The sequence below is a fragment of the Diceros bicornis genome, chromosome 4 (genome assembly GCF_020826845.1).
Source record: "Diceros bicornis minor isolate mBicDic1 chromosome 4, mDicBic1.mat.cur, whole genome shotgun sequence".
Lineage (NCBI taxonomy): Eukaryota > Metazoa > Chordata > Mammalia > Perissodactyla > Rhinocerotidae > Diceros > Diceros bicornis.
Genome location: NC_080743.1, coordinates 51,813,897 through 51,832,305, shown reverse-complemented (window position 1 = coordinate 51,832,305; position 18,409 = coordinate 51,813,897). Strand labels below are relative to the sequence as shown.

Sequence of the window (18,409 nt, the reverse complement as noted above, 5' to 3'; positions counted from 1 at the left end):
TTCCACAGCCAGGAAGTAGTGTGTGTGCATTTCCCATGCTTTTTAATGAAAAAATCCCTTGGAGGCTGGCCCCATGGCCTAGTGGTTAAGTTCAACGCACTCTACTTCGGCAGCCCAGGTTCACTTCCAGGTGCGGACCTGCACCACTCTTCGGCGGCCGTGCTGTGGCAGTGACCCACGTGCAAATTAGAAGACTGGCACAGATGTTAGCTCAGGGCGAATCTTCCTCCAGCAAAAAGAGGAAGATTGGTAATGGATGTTAGGTCAGGGTGAATCTTCCTCAGCAAAAAAAAAAAAGAAAAGAAATCCCTTGAGCTCATTGATTGTAATTATCGTTGAATGCTGTTCCTGAGATGAACATCGAGGGACTGTTGGTCTCTGAGCCCTGTGTCCATGTGATGCCTGCTTTTGGTTAGTGGCAGCTGCTGTGATTTGAAGAGACAGACATCTTGCCTATTAATTCTGGTTGGCCAAATTATTACTATTTTAATTTCCTTTTTCAAGCCACCTCTTTCCTTCTAAGTGACTGCAGGCCAGATGAGGCCCATCTCCTACTATTTGCCAAGAGGCCGCAGGTGTGCCTCCATGTCTCCCTCATGATTTCAGTTGCGTAATTTACTTTGTGTTGGAGCAGTGGTCTCTAGATGCCTTCTGTTTTAGAACTGTTTCTAGAGAAAATTAACTCTGGGAAAATTAAGCTATATTTTAAAGCAGTGTCAATGAGGTTACAGAAAGGCTAGAAAATGATTGAAAAGACATGTTACAGACAAAAATTTTCTATAAACTGGAAATCACCATTTAGATGTATTGCCCTGCAGTAGCCTCTCCAATGAAGTAGACAATGTTAACAAAATAGAGTGAACAGTTTTGCTAAATGTTGTTTTTTTTTTTTTTTGTGAGGAAGATTGGCCCTGAGCTAACATCTACTGCCAGTCTTTGTCTTTTTGCTCGAGGAAGATTGTCGTTGAGCCAACATCTGTGCTAGTCTTCCTTTACTTTGTATATGGGACGCCACCACAGCATGGCTTGATGAGTGGTGCATAGGTCCGCCCCCAGGATCTGAACCTGTGAACCCCAGGCCACTGCAGCAGAGTGTGCAAACCCAACCACTACACCACCAGGCCGGCCCTGCCAAATACTTTTTAACTTATGAAAGTTAATGTGCCTTAAAAAAACCTGAGCTGTCAATTTCTTTTTTTTTTTTTTGGTGAGATTAGAGTCGTTTTCGTATCTGTCCTGTTTGGTGAGTCTGTTTGGGGATGTAAGCCATGTGTCCTTATTGCATAGGTGAGACAGAGGCGGGAACTGGGCTGAGCCAGTGGTGGGTCAGTCATGTGGAGATCTGGTGTGTTTCCTTCATCTTCTCATGCTGCCTTAGGCATAGAACTGAACCCTCATACCTCTTGCTCCATCTCTAATCTTTTGGCTAGCTCACATCCCAGCACTGTTCTGTTCAGTGACTTGCACTTACTACTTCTGCCTTTTAACACTCCTTTCCATTTTCTGCTTTGAGGTCGTCACTGTGAAACTTTCGTTGACGTGTGTCCTCAGATGCCTTGCCTGAATGGAGGGACTTGTGCTGTGGCCAGCAACATGCCTGATGGTTTCATTTGTCGTTGTCCCCCGGTAAGTGCTGTGTTGTGTGTTTAAGGAGCATGCGCTCTTTCATACAGTCTGTGACAAAGCTGAAATTAAACCTGGTTTTTTCAAGCTCTGTAGGGAACTTTCTTGGTGGGGAGATTTTTTAATTTTACCCCCTTCAGAAGAAAGTGCTTGAGTTTTCCATTTAAAGCTGTTAAGATACTCCCAGAAACAGTGAGCTCCCTAATCTATGACTGTCAATCTTCAGAAGCACCAAAGGAAAACCACAAGACGTGGTGGAATGTTCCCTTGACAACAGGAGTAGTGTCTCTTGCTTCTGAGTCCTATGCTGGCGGATAGTCTTGCTGTCCAGATTGGGGCAGAGTTGCTTACATTCCTTAGCAGGAACTATTTGGGAGCAAGATGCTTCTTAAAGTAGAAGGAAGCCTAATTTTAGCCACTTGCTGAGCAAACTCTTTAGCCAATGCCAGAGACTAAAACCTCCCTAAAACAGAGATCACTATGTGTGGGGAGATACAAAAGTGACCTTGGCCTGGCCTGAGCAGGAAGTATAAGAATGAAATGACATAGGAAAGTTTTTAAGATACCCAAACCTCCTGAAATGATATTTTCCCCCCTGTAAAGCCATTGTATGAGGGATTTAATGACAGTTAGAGAAGGTGCTTATAGATACAATGTCACCTGACTCTTACTCCACTATGACCTATGGACTTAATTTCTAGAAGTGAGCTCCTACAGGGAGAGAATTCTACATTCATCCCACGGAATCTTCAGTCTTGACCTATTGGTTGCCTTGAAGAAGTCTCTTCCTAGAGCTTGGTCCAGGAGGCTACACAGAGGATCTTAGCCAAGTGTCTTGTCTTTATCTCCCCAGGGGTGTGACCGAGAAGGGATTAGGAAGGAAAACGGGGCATGCCCTCAAGAGTCGGTCCGCCATCCTCATTTGTTCACTGATTTCCACAGGGATTCTCTGGGGCAAGATGCCAGAGCAGCTGTGGACAAGTCAAGTGTAGGAGAGGGGAGCAATGTGTGCACACGGCCTCAGGACCCCGCTGCTTCTGCCCCAACCCCCAGGACTGCGAATCTGGCTGTGCCAGTAGCCCCTGCCAGCATGGGGGCAGCTGCTACCCTCAACGCCAGCCACCTTACTACTCATGCCAGTGCTCTCTACCGTTCTGGGGCAGCCGCTGTGAACTCTACACAGCCCCCACCAGTACCCCGCCTGCCACCTGTCTGAGCCAGTATTGCGCCGACAAAGCTCGTGATGGCGTCTGCGATGAGGCCTGCAACAGCCACGCCTGCCAGTGGGATGGGGGTGACTGTTCCCTCACCATGGAGAACCCCTGGGCCAACTGCTCCTCCCCACTTCCCTGCTGGGATTACATCAACAACCAATGTGATGAGCTGTGCAACACGGCCGAGTGCCTGTTTGACAATTTTGAATGCCAGGGGAACAGCAAGACATGCAAGTAAGGGTCCAAGGTCCCCAGAAGCTGAGGGAGACTGTCACTAACATACCTCAATTTCTTGTTCTTGCTCCTAACCACTCCAGTGCTTCAGCCCAAGCTGCCTCTGCTTTTCAGACTGGTGCCCTGAGGTCCTCTTCTTCCTGGTGTCAGCCTTGTCCCATCACACGCTACCCTGTGCTATCCCTTGCTGACAGAGGTCCAGGAATGCTCATTGCACAACCACCCCCTCTCTGCCTATCTCTGCCTTCTCACCTGCTGCTCTCGCCACCTCCCAGGGAAAATAACTTTTGGAAGTCGTGTTACCCACTCGCAGGCAGCCTCTCACATAACCTGCCTGCAGGATGGATGGAAAGGTCTGTACCTCTCTCTGTTCACCCCATCCTTTCCCTAGGACTGGGTTTCCCCATCTGGATTTATCAGAAAGCGTACACTAAATTAGGCCACTAAACCCTGCTGGTCTTCATTGTTGCAGTTATAGGGTGTTTTATGGTTTATGTAGGAACTTTCCTTTTAGCCATCCCATTGAATTTAATCCCGTTTAATTCTCAACAACCTTGTGAGGCATATGTATTGTTTTTTTTTTTTTTTTTTGCTGAGGAAGACCGGCTCTGAGCTAACGTCCACTGCCAATCCTCCTCCTTTTTTTCCCCCCAAAGGCCCAGTAGATAGTTGTATGTCACAGCTGCACATCCTTCTACTTGCTGTATGTGGGGCACGGCCTCAGCATGACCGGAGAAGCGGTGCGTCGGTGCGCATCCGGGATCCGAACCCGGGCCGCCAGTAGCGGCGCGCCCGTACTTAACCACTAAGCCACGGGGCCGGCCCGAGGCATATGTATTGTTAATGGTCTTACACAGGTGAGGGAACTGAGACCTGGGAGGTTAAAGAACTTGCCAAATCACATGAGCTATTCCTGACTCCTAATCTCTTCAGTGAGCTAGCGTGGCAAGTTGTACCAAATGGTGTCACCATCAGGGTGGGGGAGGAGAGGAGAGTGTAGATGAAATGGTTTTTGCATCATTTAGGTTTTGGGACTCAATTTCCTTTGCTCAGTATTTGAAAGAGACTGTACAAGTTAGATCTGGTATCCTGTATGGGACACACCCCTCCCTGCCTCCCTTCCATAGTTGGGATTCAATATTGATTGGGAAAGAAATGGGCCATATCAACATGGTCCTCTATGTAGCAACTCTTGATGGTTCAGGGCTATGTATCCAGTTTCTGGAGGCACCTTCTAGAGGCATCTTATACTCTGGAAAGCCCATCGTTACCTCACCAGGGGCCATGGATACAAAAATAGAGGAAGCATGAACCGGGTTGATTGTTGTTTCAGGTATGCAGCTTTGTTTACATATCTGACTTAACAAGATTATGAGCTGCCTGGGGGCCTATAAGTCCATGTAGCGTACTGAGCACAGTGTCATTTCTCATTCAGGGAGCACTCACTGATGTTAAGTGGCATAGACTGTATGTACTTTAAGATGTCAGGGATAGGAGATTCAAGGAAGGCTTCATGGGGCATTTGGGACCTGATCTGGGCCACAGAAGATGGGTAGGAAAATCCACAGTAGTTCCAAATAGAAAACCAAATAGAGCTCCAGTCAAGTCTGAGCCCCCTTCCTTGTTCTCCCCACCCCCCAACCTAGGTATGACAAATACTGTGCAGACCACTTCAAAGACAACCATTGTGACCAGGGATGCAACAGTGAGGAATGTGGCTGGGATGGGCTGGACTGTGCTGCTGACCGGCCGGAGAACCTGGCAGAGGGTACCCTGGTAATTGTAGTGCTGATGCCACCTGAACAACTACGCCAGGATGCTCGCAGCTTCTTGCGGGCACTGGGCACCCTGCTCCACACCAACCTGCGCATTAAACGGGACTCCCAGGGGGCCCTCATGGTCTACCCCTATTATGGTGAGAAGTCAGCTGCTGTGAAGAAGCAGAGGATGACGCGCAGGTCCCTTCCCAGTGATGAAGAACAGGAGGTGGCTGGGTAGGTTTTCAGTTTCTGAACTTCTTAAAGCTTAATTTTATAAAGCTGAGCACTTTGATGCACAGAAGAAGTCATAACTGAACCTATAGAAATGCAAAGTTCAGATAAATTGAACAGTCCATCAAGTAAAACAAACCCATTATCCCAGTACTTATGTTTAAGGGTAAAGCTTTGCATTGTTCTTGGGATCCTGAAGGGTGGGCTAGGGCAAGCAGGAGGTAGAATGTCCGGAAAGCCTCCTCAAATGCTAAGATCTCTATCCTTTTGCCAGGGTTGCCTCAACTCCCTTTAGCAGTGACTCTTCTTTTGTGTTAATTATTGCCCTCTTTTCAAGGCCGTTCATTTATAATATAAGTCTCTTTGACAAGGGTTGTAATCTTCAATTGATCTGTCATTCATACCCCACTATTTGTTGGTATATCCCACAACTTTCAACTCTATAGTTAGCTGAGATATGGATGCAGAAACAAAGGAGAATAAGGACCAAAAATATGGAGGGATGTGTTTTTAGAGTAGCACTGTGTGCCACTGAGTACATAGGAAGGGGTGAAAGAAGACCACCCAACCAGGAGAGCACCGAAGACAAGCTCTACCTGGTTTTCTCACTTTGTCCTGCATTGCCTGAGTCAGAAGACTTAGACTCAGCCAGACCAAAGAAGATGAGACATCCCCTGAGTGGCAATTAATGTTTAGGATCTGAAGGGACAATATCTTAATTTGTGAGATCTTTCTGGAGGCAGCATCACAGAGGTGGAGAGCCCAATGCTGAAGAAGAGGAAGGAAGGCTCATGTAACCTTTTCTAACTCAGCTTGCTCAACTGGCACCTTCTATTTTACTTAGCATTTCCCTTTTTCCTCTTTCCCTTGGCATCTCACAGCTCTAAGGTATTTCTGGAAATTGACAACCGCCAGTGTGTTCAAGATTCAGACCAGTGCTTCAAGAACACGGATGCAGCAGCAGCTCTTCTGGCTTCCCATGCCATCCAGGGAACCCTGTCATACCCTCTTGTATCTGTCGTCAGTGAGTGGCACTGGTGTTAAGGGGAAAGTATGGGGGCGAAAGGCGTCACTTGGGGGCACAGAGAAAAGATCACACTTTTCAATGTGCAGTTCTCTGTTTTTCAGGGCTGGTGAGGTCAAAGCTGCTCTTTCAGTGAATTCAATGCTAACATTGAGAGGTTGATGTTTTGTTCAGCACTTTCCGTGTCTCTTTGCCCTTTCAGGTGAATCCCTGACTCCAAAACGCACTCAGCTTCTCTATCTACTTGCTGTTGCTGTTGTCATCATCCTGTTTATCATCCTGCTGGGGGTTATCATGGCGAAACGAAAGCGTAAGCATGGCTCCCTCTGGCTGCCTGAAGGTTTCACTCTTCGCCGAGACTCCAGCAATCACAAGCGTCGGGAGCCAGTGGGACAGGATGCCGTGGGGCTGAAGTAAGAGGATTTGCCAACAAGCTACTATTCACAGTAGTAATAAGCAGGGATAAATCGAAAAGCAGATCATGTTGACTCATGATTTTAAATTCCGAGCTCTGGCCCTGCCACATTATCAGACTTGACCATGATTCCGAATGCCTACTGAGTGACTATGAAATAATAGAGTCTGGATGCTTCTATTCTGTACGTATTATTGCAGTGATGTTCAGCTTCTGTGTTGAGGCACACTTTTGTTGTAAGCTCTTGACCAGTGGGAAAGGAAAGGATATTTACTCAGGCAATGGGATGTAAGATACTGCCCATCCTTTCTGGGCCAAGGCCCCAGAAAGTCTGAATATAGCCATGAGAGTGTGTCATGGTGGAAAAGTTGAAAACCACTCTATTAGTTTGTGACATAATCTCTACTTTTATTTTTCCCCTTCATAATCCTGTCATATCAGGAATCTCTCAGTGCAAGTCTCAGAAGCTAACCTAATTGGTTCTGGAACAAGTGAACATTGGGTCGATGATGAAGGGCCCCAGCCAAAGAAAGCCAAGGTAAGCTGGCCATGGTAGAACCACCATTGGCAGCCATTAACTGATCACATTTCACATTTCTGTCCTTTAGTATCTAGAGTGTCCCAAAAAGGAGAAAAGGGTGATAGTCTTTGTATGTTGCCCAGGCAATGGCTATCCCAGGTTGTCATGAAAAGGAAGAATCTTTAGGTCATTGATGGCCTTGGGTTACCTACATATGTTTTTCAATAAGAACTCTTTAAAAATAATAAAACAAACATGCTTCCTTCCTCAAGTGTCATGCTGATGGTAGTTGAATAGGTCTGTTGTGTGTAAATAGCAATTTCTTCATGGCTAGATCTCTCTCTTATCCTTTCTGGGCACTTTTCCTTTTGGAAGGGAAGGTGGAATTAAACAGTGGAAGAAAGCCAGTGACCGTTGAGTTTGGAGGGTCCATATCTTGAGCCCAGGAAACTAAAGCCATATAGAAATAAGACCTAAGTTGGGCTCAGACTGATGTGAAAAAGGAGACCATCCATCCATACCTATACATGGCAGGGATATGCATATATCCCATGGATATTCTAAATCAGCTAAGGAAATGAATGCTTGAGGAATGCAGGCATGTAGTACAGCATGAGGGTTAAGACATTGCTTTAGTTATAATCAGAACTGGTCTCAAGTCTAAAACACAGCTACTTAGTAGCTAGCAAATACTTAACCTCTTTTTACTTAGTTATCCTTATCTATAAAATAGAGATGATAATAATTCTTTCCCTTCTGAGTTGTGAGGATTAAATACAGTGATACATGTAAAGTGCCTTACCTATTTTCTGTCACATATTAAATATTCAATAAAGGGTAGTTGCTTTTAAAATTATAATAATAATTATTGTTCAACAAATATCTCCTTAGTGCTTGCTATATGCTGGGCAACCTTGAACAAAGCTTGTTCCGTGTTCTCACGAACTTTGCAGTCTAGAGGTAGCGACTGCCATGTAGTGTTTTGGTAGCACTTAACACATGGTTGGTTAAGTAGAAATAAGCAGAGTGTGTTTTTTAGGACCAACAAGAGGAATTAAATTCTAATTTCTATTTGAAGGGTAAGTAGGAGTTAGTCAAACAAAGACTTGGAAGAGACCGTGGCAGGCAGAGGAACAACATAGGCAAAAGCCCAGAAGCAAGAAAATGGTGCTTTGGGATTCTATAGTAGCATATTAGGTAGGTAATATAGGTGACATATTAAGGCTGCAGCCTAGAGTTTGGGATGGGTGGCTGGGAGAGATGTACAGATAATGCAGGAGAGGTAAATAGGAACCATATCACGAGAGCAGTGGGAAGCAGATGTAGATAAAAATCTGGAGGGTTAGAGTAGGAGGAGAGAAAGAGCTCGAGGGGAGATTAGGAGAAGTGCTGGGAGGCTCTGGACTAGCTCCTTGGCCACAGTTCCTGGTGGTGGGCCAGATTGATAGGGAGAGTTGTCTTCCCCTTTCAGGCTGAAGATGAGGCTTTACTCTCAGAAGAAGATGACCCCATTGATCGACGTCCATGGACACAGCAGCACCTTGAAGCCGCAGACATCCGTAGGACACCATCGTTGGCTCTCACTCCTCCACAGGCAGAGCAGGAGGTGGACGTGCTGGACGTGAATGTCCGTGGCCCAGGTCAGTACCTGCAGGCCTTCCCCTTTTCACTAGGCCATGCCTGCCCTGGGTTCTGCAGTGCTGTCCTCATGTTGACCCCACTTAACGATATGCCCTCTGCCAATTGCACAGACTCTAAATCAGCTTGAGGAAATGAAGGCTTAAAGAATACAGGCATGCAGAAATTATGAACTTAGATGAGAAGAAAGGGAAGGATTTCACATTGCTTCACATACAGCGTGCTTGAGAACAAACAGGCTGACTCTATGGGATAGATTTCAGTAGGATAGAAAGATGGTATCCCAAATCAGAGGGCTAGAGAATTAGTTTAGTTGACACCTTAACACATATAGTTCTATTAATATTGGATATTTTAAAACGTCCAATTTAAAGAAACATAGCACTTAGAAACTTGAACAGTAAAGCTTGTTCAACTTAGAGAAGAGCCCCCAGCTTAAAAAGACTCTTTCCCATTACTCTTTACAGAAAGGAGATTATTAAAGGAAAAGTAGGTGGCAAATGTAAAACTAATTGCCAATTAGGAAGCACAGGGCTTTTTTTTTTTCCTATAAGAATAACTTTACTCAAATTGAACTATTCCAACAATAGAGTTAATTGAACATTAATGTCCTTCTCCTCCTTGAATACTTTTTGGAATTTTCCTTTCCTGTAGATGGGTGCACGCCACTGATGCTGGCTTCTCTCCGAGGAGGCAGCTCAGATATGAGTGATGAAGATGAAGATGCAGAGGACTCTTCTGCCAACATCATCACAGACTTGGTCTACCAGGGTGCGAGCCTCCAAGCCCAGACAGACCGTACCGGTGAGATGGCCCTGCACCTTGCAGCCCGCTACTCGAGAGCTGATGCTGCCAAGCGTCTCCTGGACGCAGGTGCCGATGCCAATGCCCAGGACAACATGGGCCGTTGCCCTCTCCATGCTGCAGTGGCAGCTGATGCCCAAGGTGTCTTCCAGGTAAAGAACATGAGAAGAGTTGGTTCCTTATGGATCTATGAAGTTTTATCTTTGTTAAAACACTTAATATCCCATTATATTTATTCAATAATTCTTTGCGAGAATAAGGCAATTGGTAGAGTCATGCTTGCTAGACAGAAATCAGGAAAAGGGAGGCAGGCAAACCAACCTAGCTTTATACAGCCAGATAGTGATAGAGCCAACAGCAGATAACACCAGTCTTCTGATTCTTAATCACTGTTATTTTTGATGTGCAAAATGCCTCCCAAAGGCATAGATCAGATAGGAGTGATACCTGTTATGAAGCCTTTCACTAGTGTCAGCTTCTCCCTGTAAATTTATCTGACCATATGGGCTTTCAGCTGCTCTTTGGTGGTTTTCTTGACATGAGTTCACAGTGTACTCCTTGATGCCCTTTTATTTTACCCTTATGAGGAAACTGAAAGCATTCTGAATCATCTTAAACTATATACCATAATTGAAGTTATATTTTCCCACATCCTTCTTCTTTCTTTAGAAAGTAGAAGTATATCACTTTACATGAGCTGTTGTCTCTTGAGCACCCATTTGTTTGTACATTCATTCATTCATTCGTTCAACAAATATTTATTGATTGACCATGGTAGAATCTTGGGCATAAAGATAACAAGACATTCCCTCCCCTTCAGGCACTTACAGTGTAGCTTCAGCTCTGATGCTTTTGTTTCTTCTCTTAGCTTCATTATTTTCTTTAATCCAGGTGACTCTGTTTTCTATACTTTCTCCCCTTCTAGATTCTGATCCGCAACCGTGTAACTGATCTGGATGCCCGGATGAATGACGGGACCACACCCCTGATCCTGGCTGCCCGCCTGGCTGTGGAGGGAATGGTGGCAGAACTGATCAACTGCCAAGCAGATGTGAATGCAGTGGATGACCATGGTAGGGATGAGAGGCAGGGATTCAGATTCTTCCCTGCAAAGCATGTCTCTAAGGAGGAAAATTGTCACATGATCCTTAAAGAACTGTCTCAGATCTGAATCCACTGAAGATTCATTCATTCATTCATTCACTCATTCTTCCTTTTTAACATACTGAGTTCAGAGAACTGAGCCAGTGGGAGGTCCATAGAAGAAGATGGGAAGGGATGTTTGGACCTCAAAGCAGGTCTAGGAAAGGTAGATTGTGTAGATTCCCGGGGATACCACTCTTGATATGAGAGCTTATAAGAGCTAACTTCACTAGGGGTGTTATGAGTTATCCTAAATAGACATTCTGACATGTAATAAATAAATAGGTTGTTGTCTTTAGTGTGTGATTGGTAGATCCTCCAATGGTAGATTCTGCCATGTGGAGGACGTGGGTACCATAGACAAAGGATCCTTTTATGTAGAGCTCTTCTGAAGGCTAGGCAGCCTCTACTGAAGTATTTCTAGAACAGAGGAACAAGAAGATAATACTTAGGTTTTTCCTGTGGGCCCCCACAGAGAACTGGCTTTTTGTTGCTCTCTGGGAATTTGAAGGTTTCCTTGTATAATCATGATGTTTCCTTATACTAGGAGTAGGACATGTCCTTCTACTCTGTCTGCTTATGAAAATGTTCTTCCCTGCAGGAAAATCTGCTCTTCACTGGGCAGCTGCTGTCAATAATGTGGAGGCAACCCTTTTGCTGTTGAAAAATGGGGCCAACCGAGACATGCAGGACAATAAGGTACAGTCTGGGCTCTGAGCTGGAGGACAGGCATAGCAGCACCTCAGATTATAAGGCCTTCCTTTTTCTCCTGTAGCTCCTCTTGTGATGAGTATAGACAAAGAGGGAAGCAAGTTGGACAGGAACTGGTTCCAGAAAGCTTGAGGAGGAAGGGTATTGGGCTTATCCAGGGCAGTGTCAGGATTGAGCCCTCTGTCTACTCAGCGCTCAGTCTGACCCAGGCTGTGCTGTAAATAACTCATGTAGCCTTCTCTGCCTCTCTTCTCTGACATTTCCCTCCTCCTGCTCTCAGTTCTGTCCATGCTCACTTTCTTTTCCCTTGTGTGTTTTCATTTTTTCCCTCTGCCCTTTTCTCTGCCATTGACACCATGATGTTTTCCTGTTTGCTTTTCTTCCTGAGTTTTATGTCAGGCTTCCGCTCTTTCACTCATCTTATCTCCTCTCATTTATTCCTCTGTTCCTTTATTTTAGTTCTTTCTTGAACATGTTTTGTCTCTTCTTCCTTTTACTTTCCCTTATTTTTCCCAGTTCTGTACATGCTTTAGGTTCTTCCCCTCCTACCTGTCTTATTCCTACTTGTCTTATTTCTAACTCTTCTTCCTCTTTAAACCCTATTTTGATGAGCTCAGTGCTCTTTTAAGTGACTCTCTGGCTCAGGGGCATGCTTAATTTCACACATTCCCAACTAACATGATAATGCCCTCAGTGGGGCAAAATTTGTTCTTGGAGAGAGGCAAAATAATCTTACTGTTTTGTATAGAAAGTACAGATGTCCCTTCAGTACATAGGTAGATATATAGCTTATCTATGGTATTAAAATTTCATGTAGGGTGGCAGTTAGGAAAAAAATGTCTAAGGGGGTAATAATAACAAAAAGATTGAGAAACTGCTATATGCTCAAGAGCGTTATTAAAATGTGCTCTGTGTGGGCCTTTTCTGCAGGAAGAGACACCTCTGTTTCTTGCTGCCCGGGAGGGGAGCTATGAAGCAGCCAAGATCTTGTTAGACCATTTTGCCAATCGGGACATCACAGACCACATGGATCGTCTTCCCCGGGATGTGGCTCGGGACCGCATGCACCATGACATTGTGCGCCTCCTAGATGAGTATAATGTGACACCAAGCCCTCCAGGCACTGTGCTAACTTCTGCTCTCTCACCTGTCATCTGTGGGCCCAACAGATCTTTCCTCAGTCTGAAGCACACCCCAATGGGCAAGAAGCCTAGACGGCCCAATGCCAAGAATGCCATGCCCACTAGCCTCCCTAACCTTGCCAAGGAGGCCAAGGATACCAAGGGTAGTAGGAGGAAGAAGTCTCTGAGTGACAAGGGCCAGCTGTCTGAGAGCTCAGTGACTTTATCCCCCGTTGATTCCCTTGAGTCTCCTCACACATATGTTTCTGACACCACATCCTCACCAATGATTACATCCCCTAGAATCTTACAGGCCTCACCTAACCCTATGTTGGCCACTGCTGGCCCCCCTGCCCCAGTCCATGCACAGCATGCACTGTCTTTCTCTAACCTTCATGAGATGCAGCCTTTAGCTCATGGGGCCAGCACTGTGCTTCCTTCAGTGAGCCAGCTGCTGTCCCATCACCACATTGTTCCCCCAGGCAATGGCAGTGCGGGGAGCTTGGGTAGGCTACATCCAGTCACTGTCCCAGCAGATTGGATGAACCGCGTGGAGATGAATGAGACCCAGTACAATGAGATGTTTGGTATGGTCCTGGCTCCAGCTGAGGGCACCCACCCTGGCATAGCTCCCTCGAGCAGGCCGCCTGAAGGGAAGCATATAACCACCCCTCGGGAGCCCTTGCCCCCCATCGTGACTTTCCAGCTAATCCCCAAAGGCAGTATTGCCCAGCCAGCTGGGACTCCCCAGCCTCAGTCCAACTGCCCTCCAGCTGTTGCAGGCCCCCTGCCCACCATGTACCAGATTCCAGATATGGCTCGTTTGCCCAATGTTGCTTTCCCCACTGCCATGATGCCCCAGCAGGATGGGCAGGTTGCTCAGACCATTCTCCCAGCCTATCATCCTTTTCCAGCCTCTGTGGGCAAGTATCCCACACCCCCTTCACAGCATAGTTATGCTTCCTCAAATGCTGCTGAGCGAACACCCAGTCACAGTGGTCACCTCCAGGGTGAGCATCCCTACCTGACACCATCCCCAGAGTCTCCTGACCAGTGGTCAAGTTCATCACCCCACTCTGCTTCTGACTGGTCAGATGTGACCACCAGCCCTACTCCTGGAGGTGCTGGAGGAGGTCAGCGGGGACCAGGGACACATATGTCTGAGCCACCACGCAGCAACATGCAGGTTTACGCATGAAAGAGTCTGCCTCCAGTGTAGGGACAGAACTGCCTATTGTAAATGCTGCTGAGGAACAAATGAAGGTCATCCGGAAGAGAAATGAAGAAATCTCTGGAACCAGCCTCTGGAGGCAGGAGAGAGGAGACGCTCTTATCTTTTAGATAATGCAAGGGAAGCAATTTTATCAGCTTCACTGGGTATCCACAGAGTTTTTTGGGGGAAGGACATGTCTCCTTCTAATCTCTTGCCCATCAAATCAAGTTCATGGAAATGCAAGATGAATACAAGACTTGGGACCATGTTTACTCTCTTCTATTTGGAGAATAGGATGGATGCCTGTTGTAGTCAAGACAGTCGTGCAGCTTGGACTGCATTTTAAGCCCTGGGGGCTTCTGCCATATCCATGAGAAGATTCTACAGTAGAGTCCTCTTGAGAATTGTGCCCTGGAATTCTGCCTGAGTTGACCTATCTCATCTTCTCATCGTTGGAAATTCTTTGGACTTCATTTGGTGCTTTAATTTTTGCACCTTTCTGTGGTTATAGCCCCACCAGCATGTTCTAGGGCAAGACATTTGTGCTTTTAATCATTCCTGCTCTGGAAAACAACTTCAGCCTCCTTTTCTCCTCCTACTTTCCCAGTGTCCCTAGGAGTCTCACAGGGTTTACTTTGGTTATGGTTCTCAGCATAAACCTTTCAGGTGTGTTTCTTTAGAAAATGGACATATTACACTCTCCTACAGAATATGATTCCTAGAAGAAGAAGGAGAGCAAAATATATTTCTTTGAACCCATTTTGGGAACAGGAGATCTCTTCAAGAGGCTGCACCTTAGTTCTCTTGCCAGCATGTAGGGCTTTGTATAAACCTTACCAGGAAGAAGGATAAAAATCTGTTGTTTTTCCATTTGTGGGCCTCGTCAGTGTGAAGTTCTATCCTTGGCAGCATAGCTACTTTGACCCCCTTAAACAAACAAACAAACAGACAATGGTTTGGAATGTTGGAATGACCAAGAGATAAGCTAACTCATGCAAGAAGTGGTTACCCACTGACAGGTCCCTCCCTTCCCTTCCTGCCAAGCATTCCATTGACTGTCAGTGTGAAACACATTTGTTCTCATATCTTAGAACCCTCGGCCTGCTTCACTCACTCATCCAGCAGATGAAGCTAGTCTTAGCTGTTGAGCCTTTCCTTTCATATGTCTCCACAGAAGAAAATGTCTTAGACGACATTCCCTTGCCATTTAGAACTGAACTTTCCTCAGCTCAAAGGACCCGGTGACAGTCATCTTCTTTTTGTCAGGTGATCAGTCTCTTCTTCCTGATTCTCTTTCTGATCACAAGCCTGTTCACCAATCTTCTCTTGACATTGTATGGTCTGAGTTACTGGTGCACCCAGTAGGTTCTCACCGAACACATCGATTTTCTATGTTCAAGTACAAGAAATAGAAAGTTGGCCTCATTTTCTAGGGTCTAAGCCAGCCCTATAACAAGATTGGAAAGGGAAGAGCTATGAGGCAGCCTTTGCTATTTTTTGCTACTATTTCTTTTCCTTTACAGCAATCGTGACATTCCCTTTTAGGCAACTAGCACAGACACTTATCAGCGACACTTTCCTTTCCTAGCGTCACCTTCTAGATGATAATGGACAATTACAGACTTACTGTCTTTCTCATCCTCATGTTTGGATTGTGATTGCATCTCACCTGGGTCTGCTCTCTGTATTTGTGGTCTTGGCAACTGCCTTGACCCTCTGTCAAGGGCAGAAGCGTTCTAGGCATCACTAGAAATAGGAGGAAAATAGCTTTCTTCCTCTTCTCCCTGACTCAGCTAATAATTGGTCCTGTGGCCACACTGTCACCTCTCCTGGTACTATGATGTCATGACACCTGGAAAATTAGTTCCGCCAGGGCCTTTTGTGGATATTAATAGGTAAATTGCCTACTCTTTTTCGGTTTGCATAATAGCCTTCATTCCTGCCTTGGCTGGGAGTGTTTATCAGTGCTTCCCAGTTACCTGATTATCTGTCTGTGGCCCTGTATGGAAAGCCTTTGTGTCTGGTAGCATGGCAGTCTACAAATGGTTTTTTCAGTCCTGCCCAAGTTCATTTAACCGGTAAAAATAATTAGTTCTGCCCTGACATAAGCAGATTGTTCATTCTGTATTTTATTCTCTCACGTGGCAGCTCTAGTATGCCCTTTCATAGTGTGTAACATTTTATCATTCTAAATGGTGACTCTATCCTTGGACCCATTTATTAATTCACAGATGGGGAGAAGCTATCTGCATGGACCCCACCACATCTGCCCCTCTCTGTTGTCCTGTTCCAGCCTCATTTCCTCAAAGTATCCGCCTCTGATCCAGCAGCGTGGATCTTTTATAGCCTCCTCCCTCCCCAAGCTCAATGTAGGCCTAAGTTGCTTGTTTCTCCTTCTTGGGATCCTTTGGGTTTTGGGGAAGGGAATGTGAAAGCTGCCATTACAGACAACAGGCTTCAGTGATGAGAAGGAAGACACTGCCTTTCAAGCATTTATGAATCTCCTAGATTTTAAGAACCCTTGAGTTGTATAGAATCTAATAAAAGAGAAGGTAAGATGGGGCAATCACTTTCTCTTTGGGTTCAGAATTGGAGACTAGGTTTTTATGGAACACATCTTTTATGCCACGTATAGGTCACCCCTGCCCCCATTTTTGGTTTATTTTTATTTTAAGTTTTTCCTTTGACTCATCTTCTGTCTGTCTTTGGGGATAGATTTTTTGTTTAATTATTTGTTTCTTTTGTTTTTTGTTAAGCATCATTTTCTGACTTACATGATGGTGAGGGAGGGAGAGGTTTGAGGGAAAGAGAGACTGAGAGTTAAAGATTTTAATGTAAGCAATCAGCTAAGATGCTCGAGTCCATTATGTCATCTTATTATTAAATTTGCTAGTTCATAATTCTCGCATAGAACAGAACCAAAGGTCTGACGTTTTGTTGGCAGGTGGTTTGGAGATTTTGGCCTTAACCAGTACATTGAATGTATGATGACTGAGAGGACATGTTGATATGCCCTGAGGCTCCCATTTGTAACTGTCTGGTACTATGGTTCCTTCCTTGTGTACATTTCCCTTAAAAGTGATATTATATCTGTTTGTATGAGAAACCCAATAACCAATAAAATGACTGCATATTCCTAACTGCACATAGTAAGGAAAATGCACACTTTGTTTTTACTTTTCAAAGTTTCATTCTAAAAGTAGTTAAGATGAAATTTATATGAAAACATTTTTATCACAAAATAAAAAATGTTACATGTCAAGCTCAGTGGCATTGCAGTTTTTTCTGTTCCTGCATCCCTGGTCTTGCAATGATTTACCTCACAGTGTCATAATTTGCTGAGAGAGAAATCATTTTCATTCTGAAACCCACAAAGCCTAGCACTAGGCTTCTTTTTTCCCTTCTCCAGGCAGATCATAAATAAATGCTTTTGAGGAAAAAGCTTCTGTCAAATAGAAAGCATCATAAGACTGAGTTGCTTTTCTGTGCACCAGCTGGTGACAGATGGACAATTGCTCAGGACAAAGTGCCTTCCACTGGAAATGGGGAGTGTTTGCTAAAGCCAGAACTAAGAATTGGGATGTAACTAATAATATTGATGGTGCTGTTATTAAACCATTAGTTTGCAATATTATTCCTCAAATTAAATTTTGTATAGAACTTAATATATGCAATTATAAAATAGTATTTTGCCCATCAATCTGTTACCAAGTTCATTCATACATTGTAAAGTCAATCGTGAGACATTTGAACCCAAGTATTTGACTTTGGTGATAAGTATGGCATTAGCAGTCTTATATCAAGCTAGACATCGAGTTCATTTCCATATTCTATTAGCTTTGCAGAAACTTCTGCATCACACATGCACAATTCTAAATGGTAACAGTATTTTTTTAAATGACTTGACTTAAAATCTTGGGATATGCTTCAGTTAAGCAGATCAAGGAGGCTTATTCAAGATCTGCACAAACATGTTCTAATACAACTGGTAGCATATATCCTGAGAGTGTTATAATTTTATATAAAACATATTTGAGTCCTCATGTTGGGTTTTGTAGTGCTGTAAAAAGAGTGAATTTGAGAGCTAAGGAATGACTTACTAGGTCTGGTTCTCTGTAGGCTGGCCTCTCAGAGCCGGAGTTGCCTCTTCAGGCTATTTGGGAATAAAAACTTGCTCCATGGAAACCTGCTTTGGTGGATCTGGGCTGCAGGCCACTGGTCCGCTTGCCACATCCTACCCCTGCAATTGCAAGCGTAGAAACCTAGCCCTTGACTGTGCAGGGAGGATCCATGGCTCTCCCAGCCATGAAATCCAAGGAGGGAGATCAGGGCTGGGGGCCAGGGGTTGCCACATCACCCAGCTGGAACAGTAGACTTGGACACCAGGCCATGGTCCTGCCAGGGGAGGGACTGGTGCTTACCTCAGTCATGCAGCTAAAAAGCATCATGGCCCAAGGAGAGGGGCTGAGTTGCTCTTTCAGAACGTGATGAATAGAACAACCACCCTTAATGCTCGCAAACAGTCCAGGATGTGATGGGCAGTGGGGGAACTGCGAGCTTGTTACTTCCTCTGCCTGTTACTTCCTCTGCCTCTGTAAGTGCTCCCAATTAACACTGCTCCAGGCCAGCTGTGTGAGTGGTCAGGTCATTCACCTCATTTGCCTGACAGCATTTTTAAAATGAAATAAGAATCAAGTGCTTGCAAGAGCCCTGAAGAGAGAGAGGGTATATGTGAAGTGTGTGTGTGTAGGTGTAGGT

General features: G+C 45.0%; 1 protein-coding gene across 1 annotated transcript in view; it reads left to right on the top strand.

Annotated features, from left to right (window-relative positions):
* The window catches only part of NOTCH2 (notch receptor 2), a 155,458-nt gene extending 138,540 nt beyond the window's left edge, over positions 1–16,918 (top strand). Inside the window, exons 24-34 of the mRNA XM_058538926.1 lie at positions 1,514–1,626; positions 2,566–3,071; positions 4,718–5,065; positions 5,944–6,086; positions 6,289–6,499; positions 6,943–7,039; positions 8,493–8,661; positions 9,314–9,615; positions 10,389–10,536; positions 11,208–11,305; positions 12,248–16,918. Coding sequence (XP_058394909.1) covers positions 1,514–1,626; positions 2,566–3,071; positions 4,718–5,065; positions 5,944–6,086; positions 6,289–6,499; positions 6,943–7,039; positions 8,493–8,661; positions 9,314–9,615; positions 10,389–10,536; positions 11,208–11,305; positions 12,248–13,636 — 3,524 coding nt within the window. The 3' untranslated portion in view covers positions 13,637–16,918. The remainder of the gene's footprint in view (positions 1–1,513; positions 1,627–2,565; positions 3,072–4,717; positions 5,066–5,943; positions 6,087–6,288; positions 6,500–6,942; positions 7,040–8,492; positions 8,662–9,313; positions 9,616–10,388; positions 10,537–11,207; positions 11,306–12,247) is intronic.
* Positions 16,919–18,409: the final 1,491 nt, after the last annotated feature.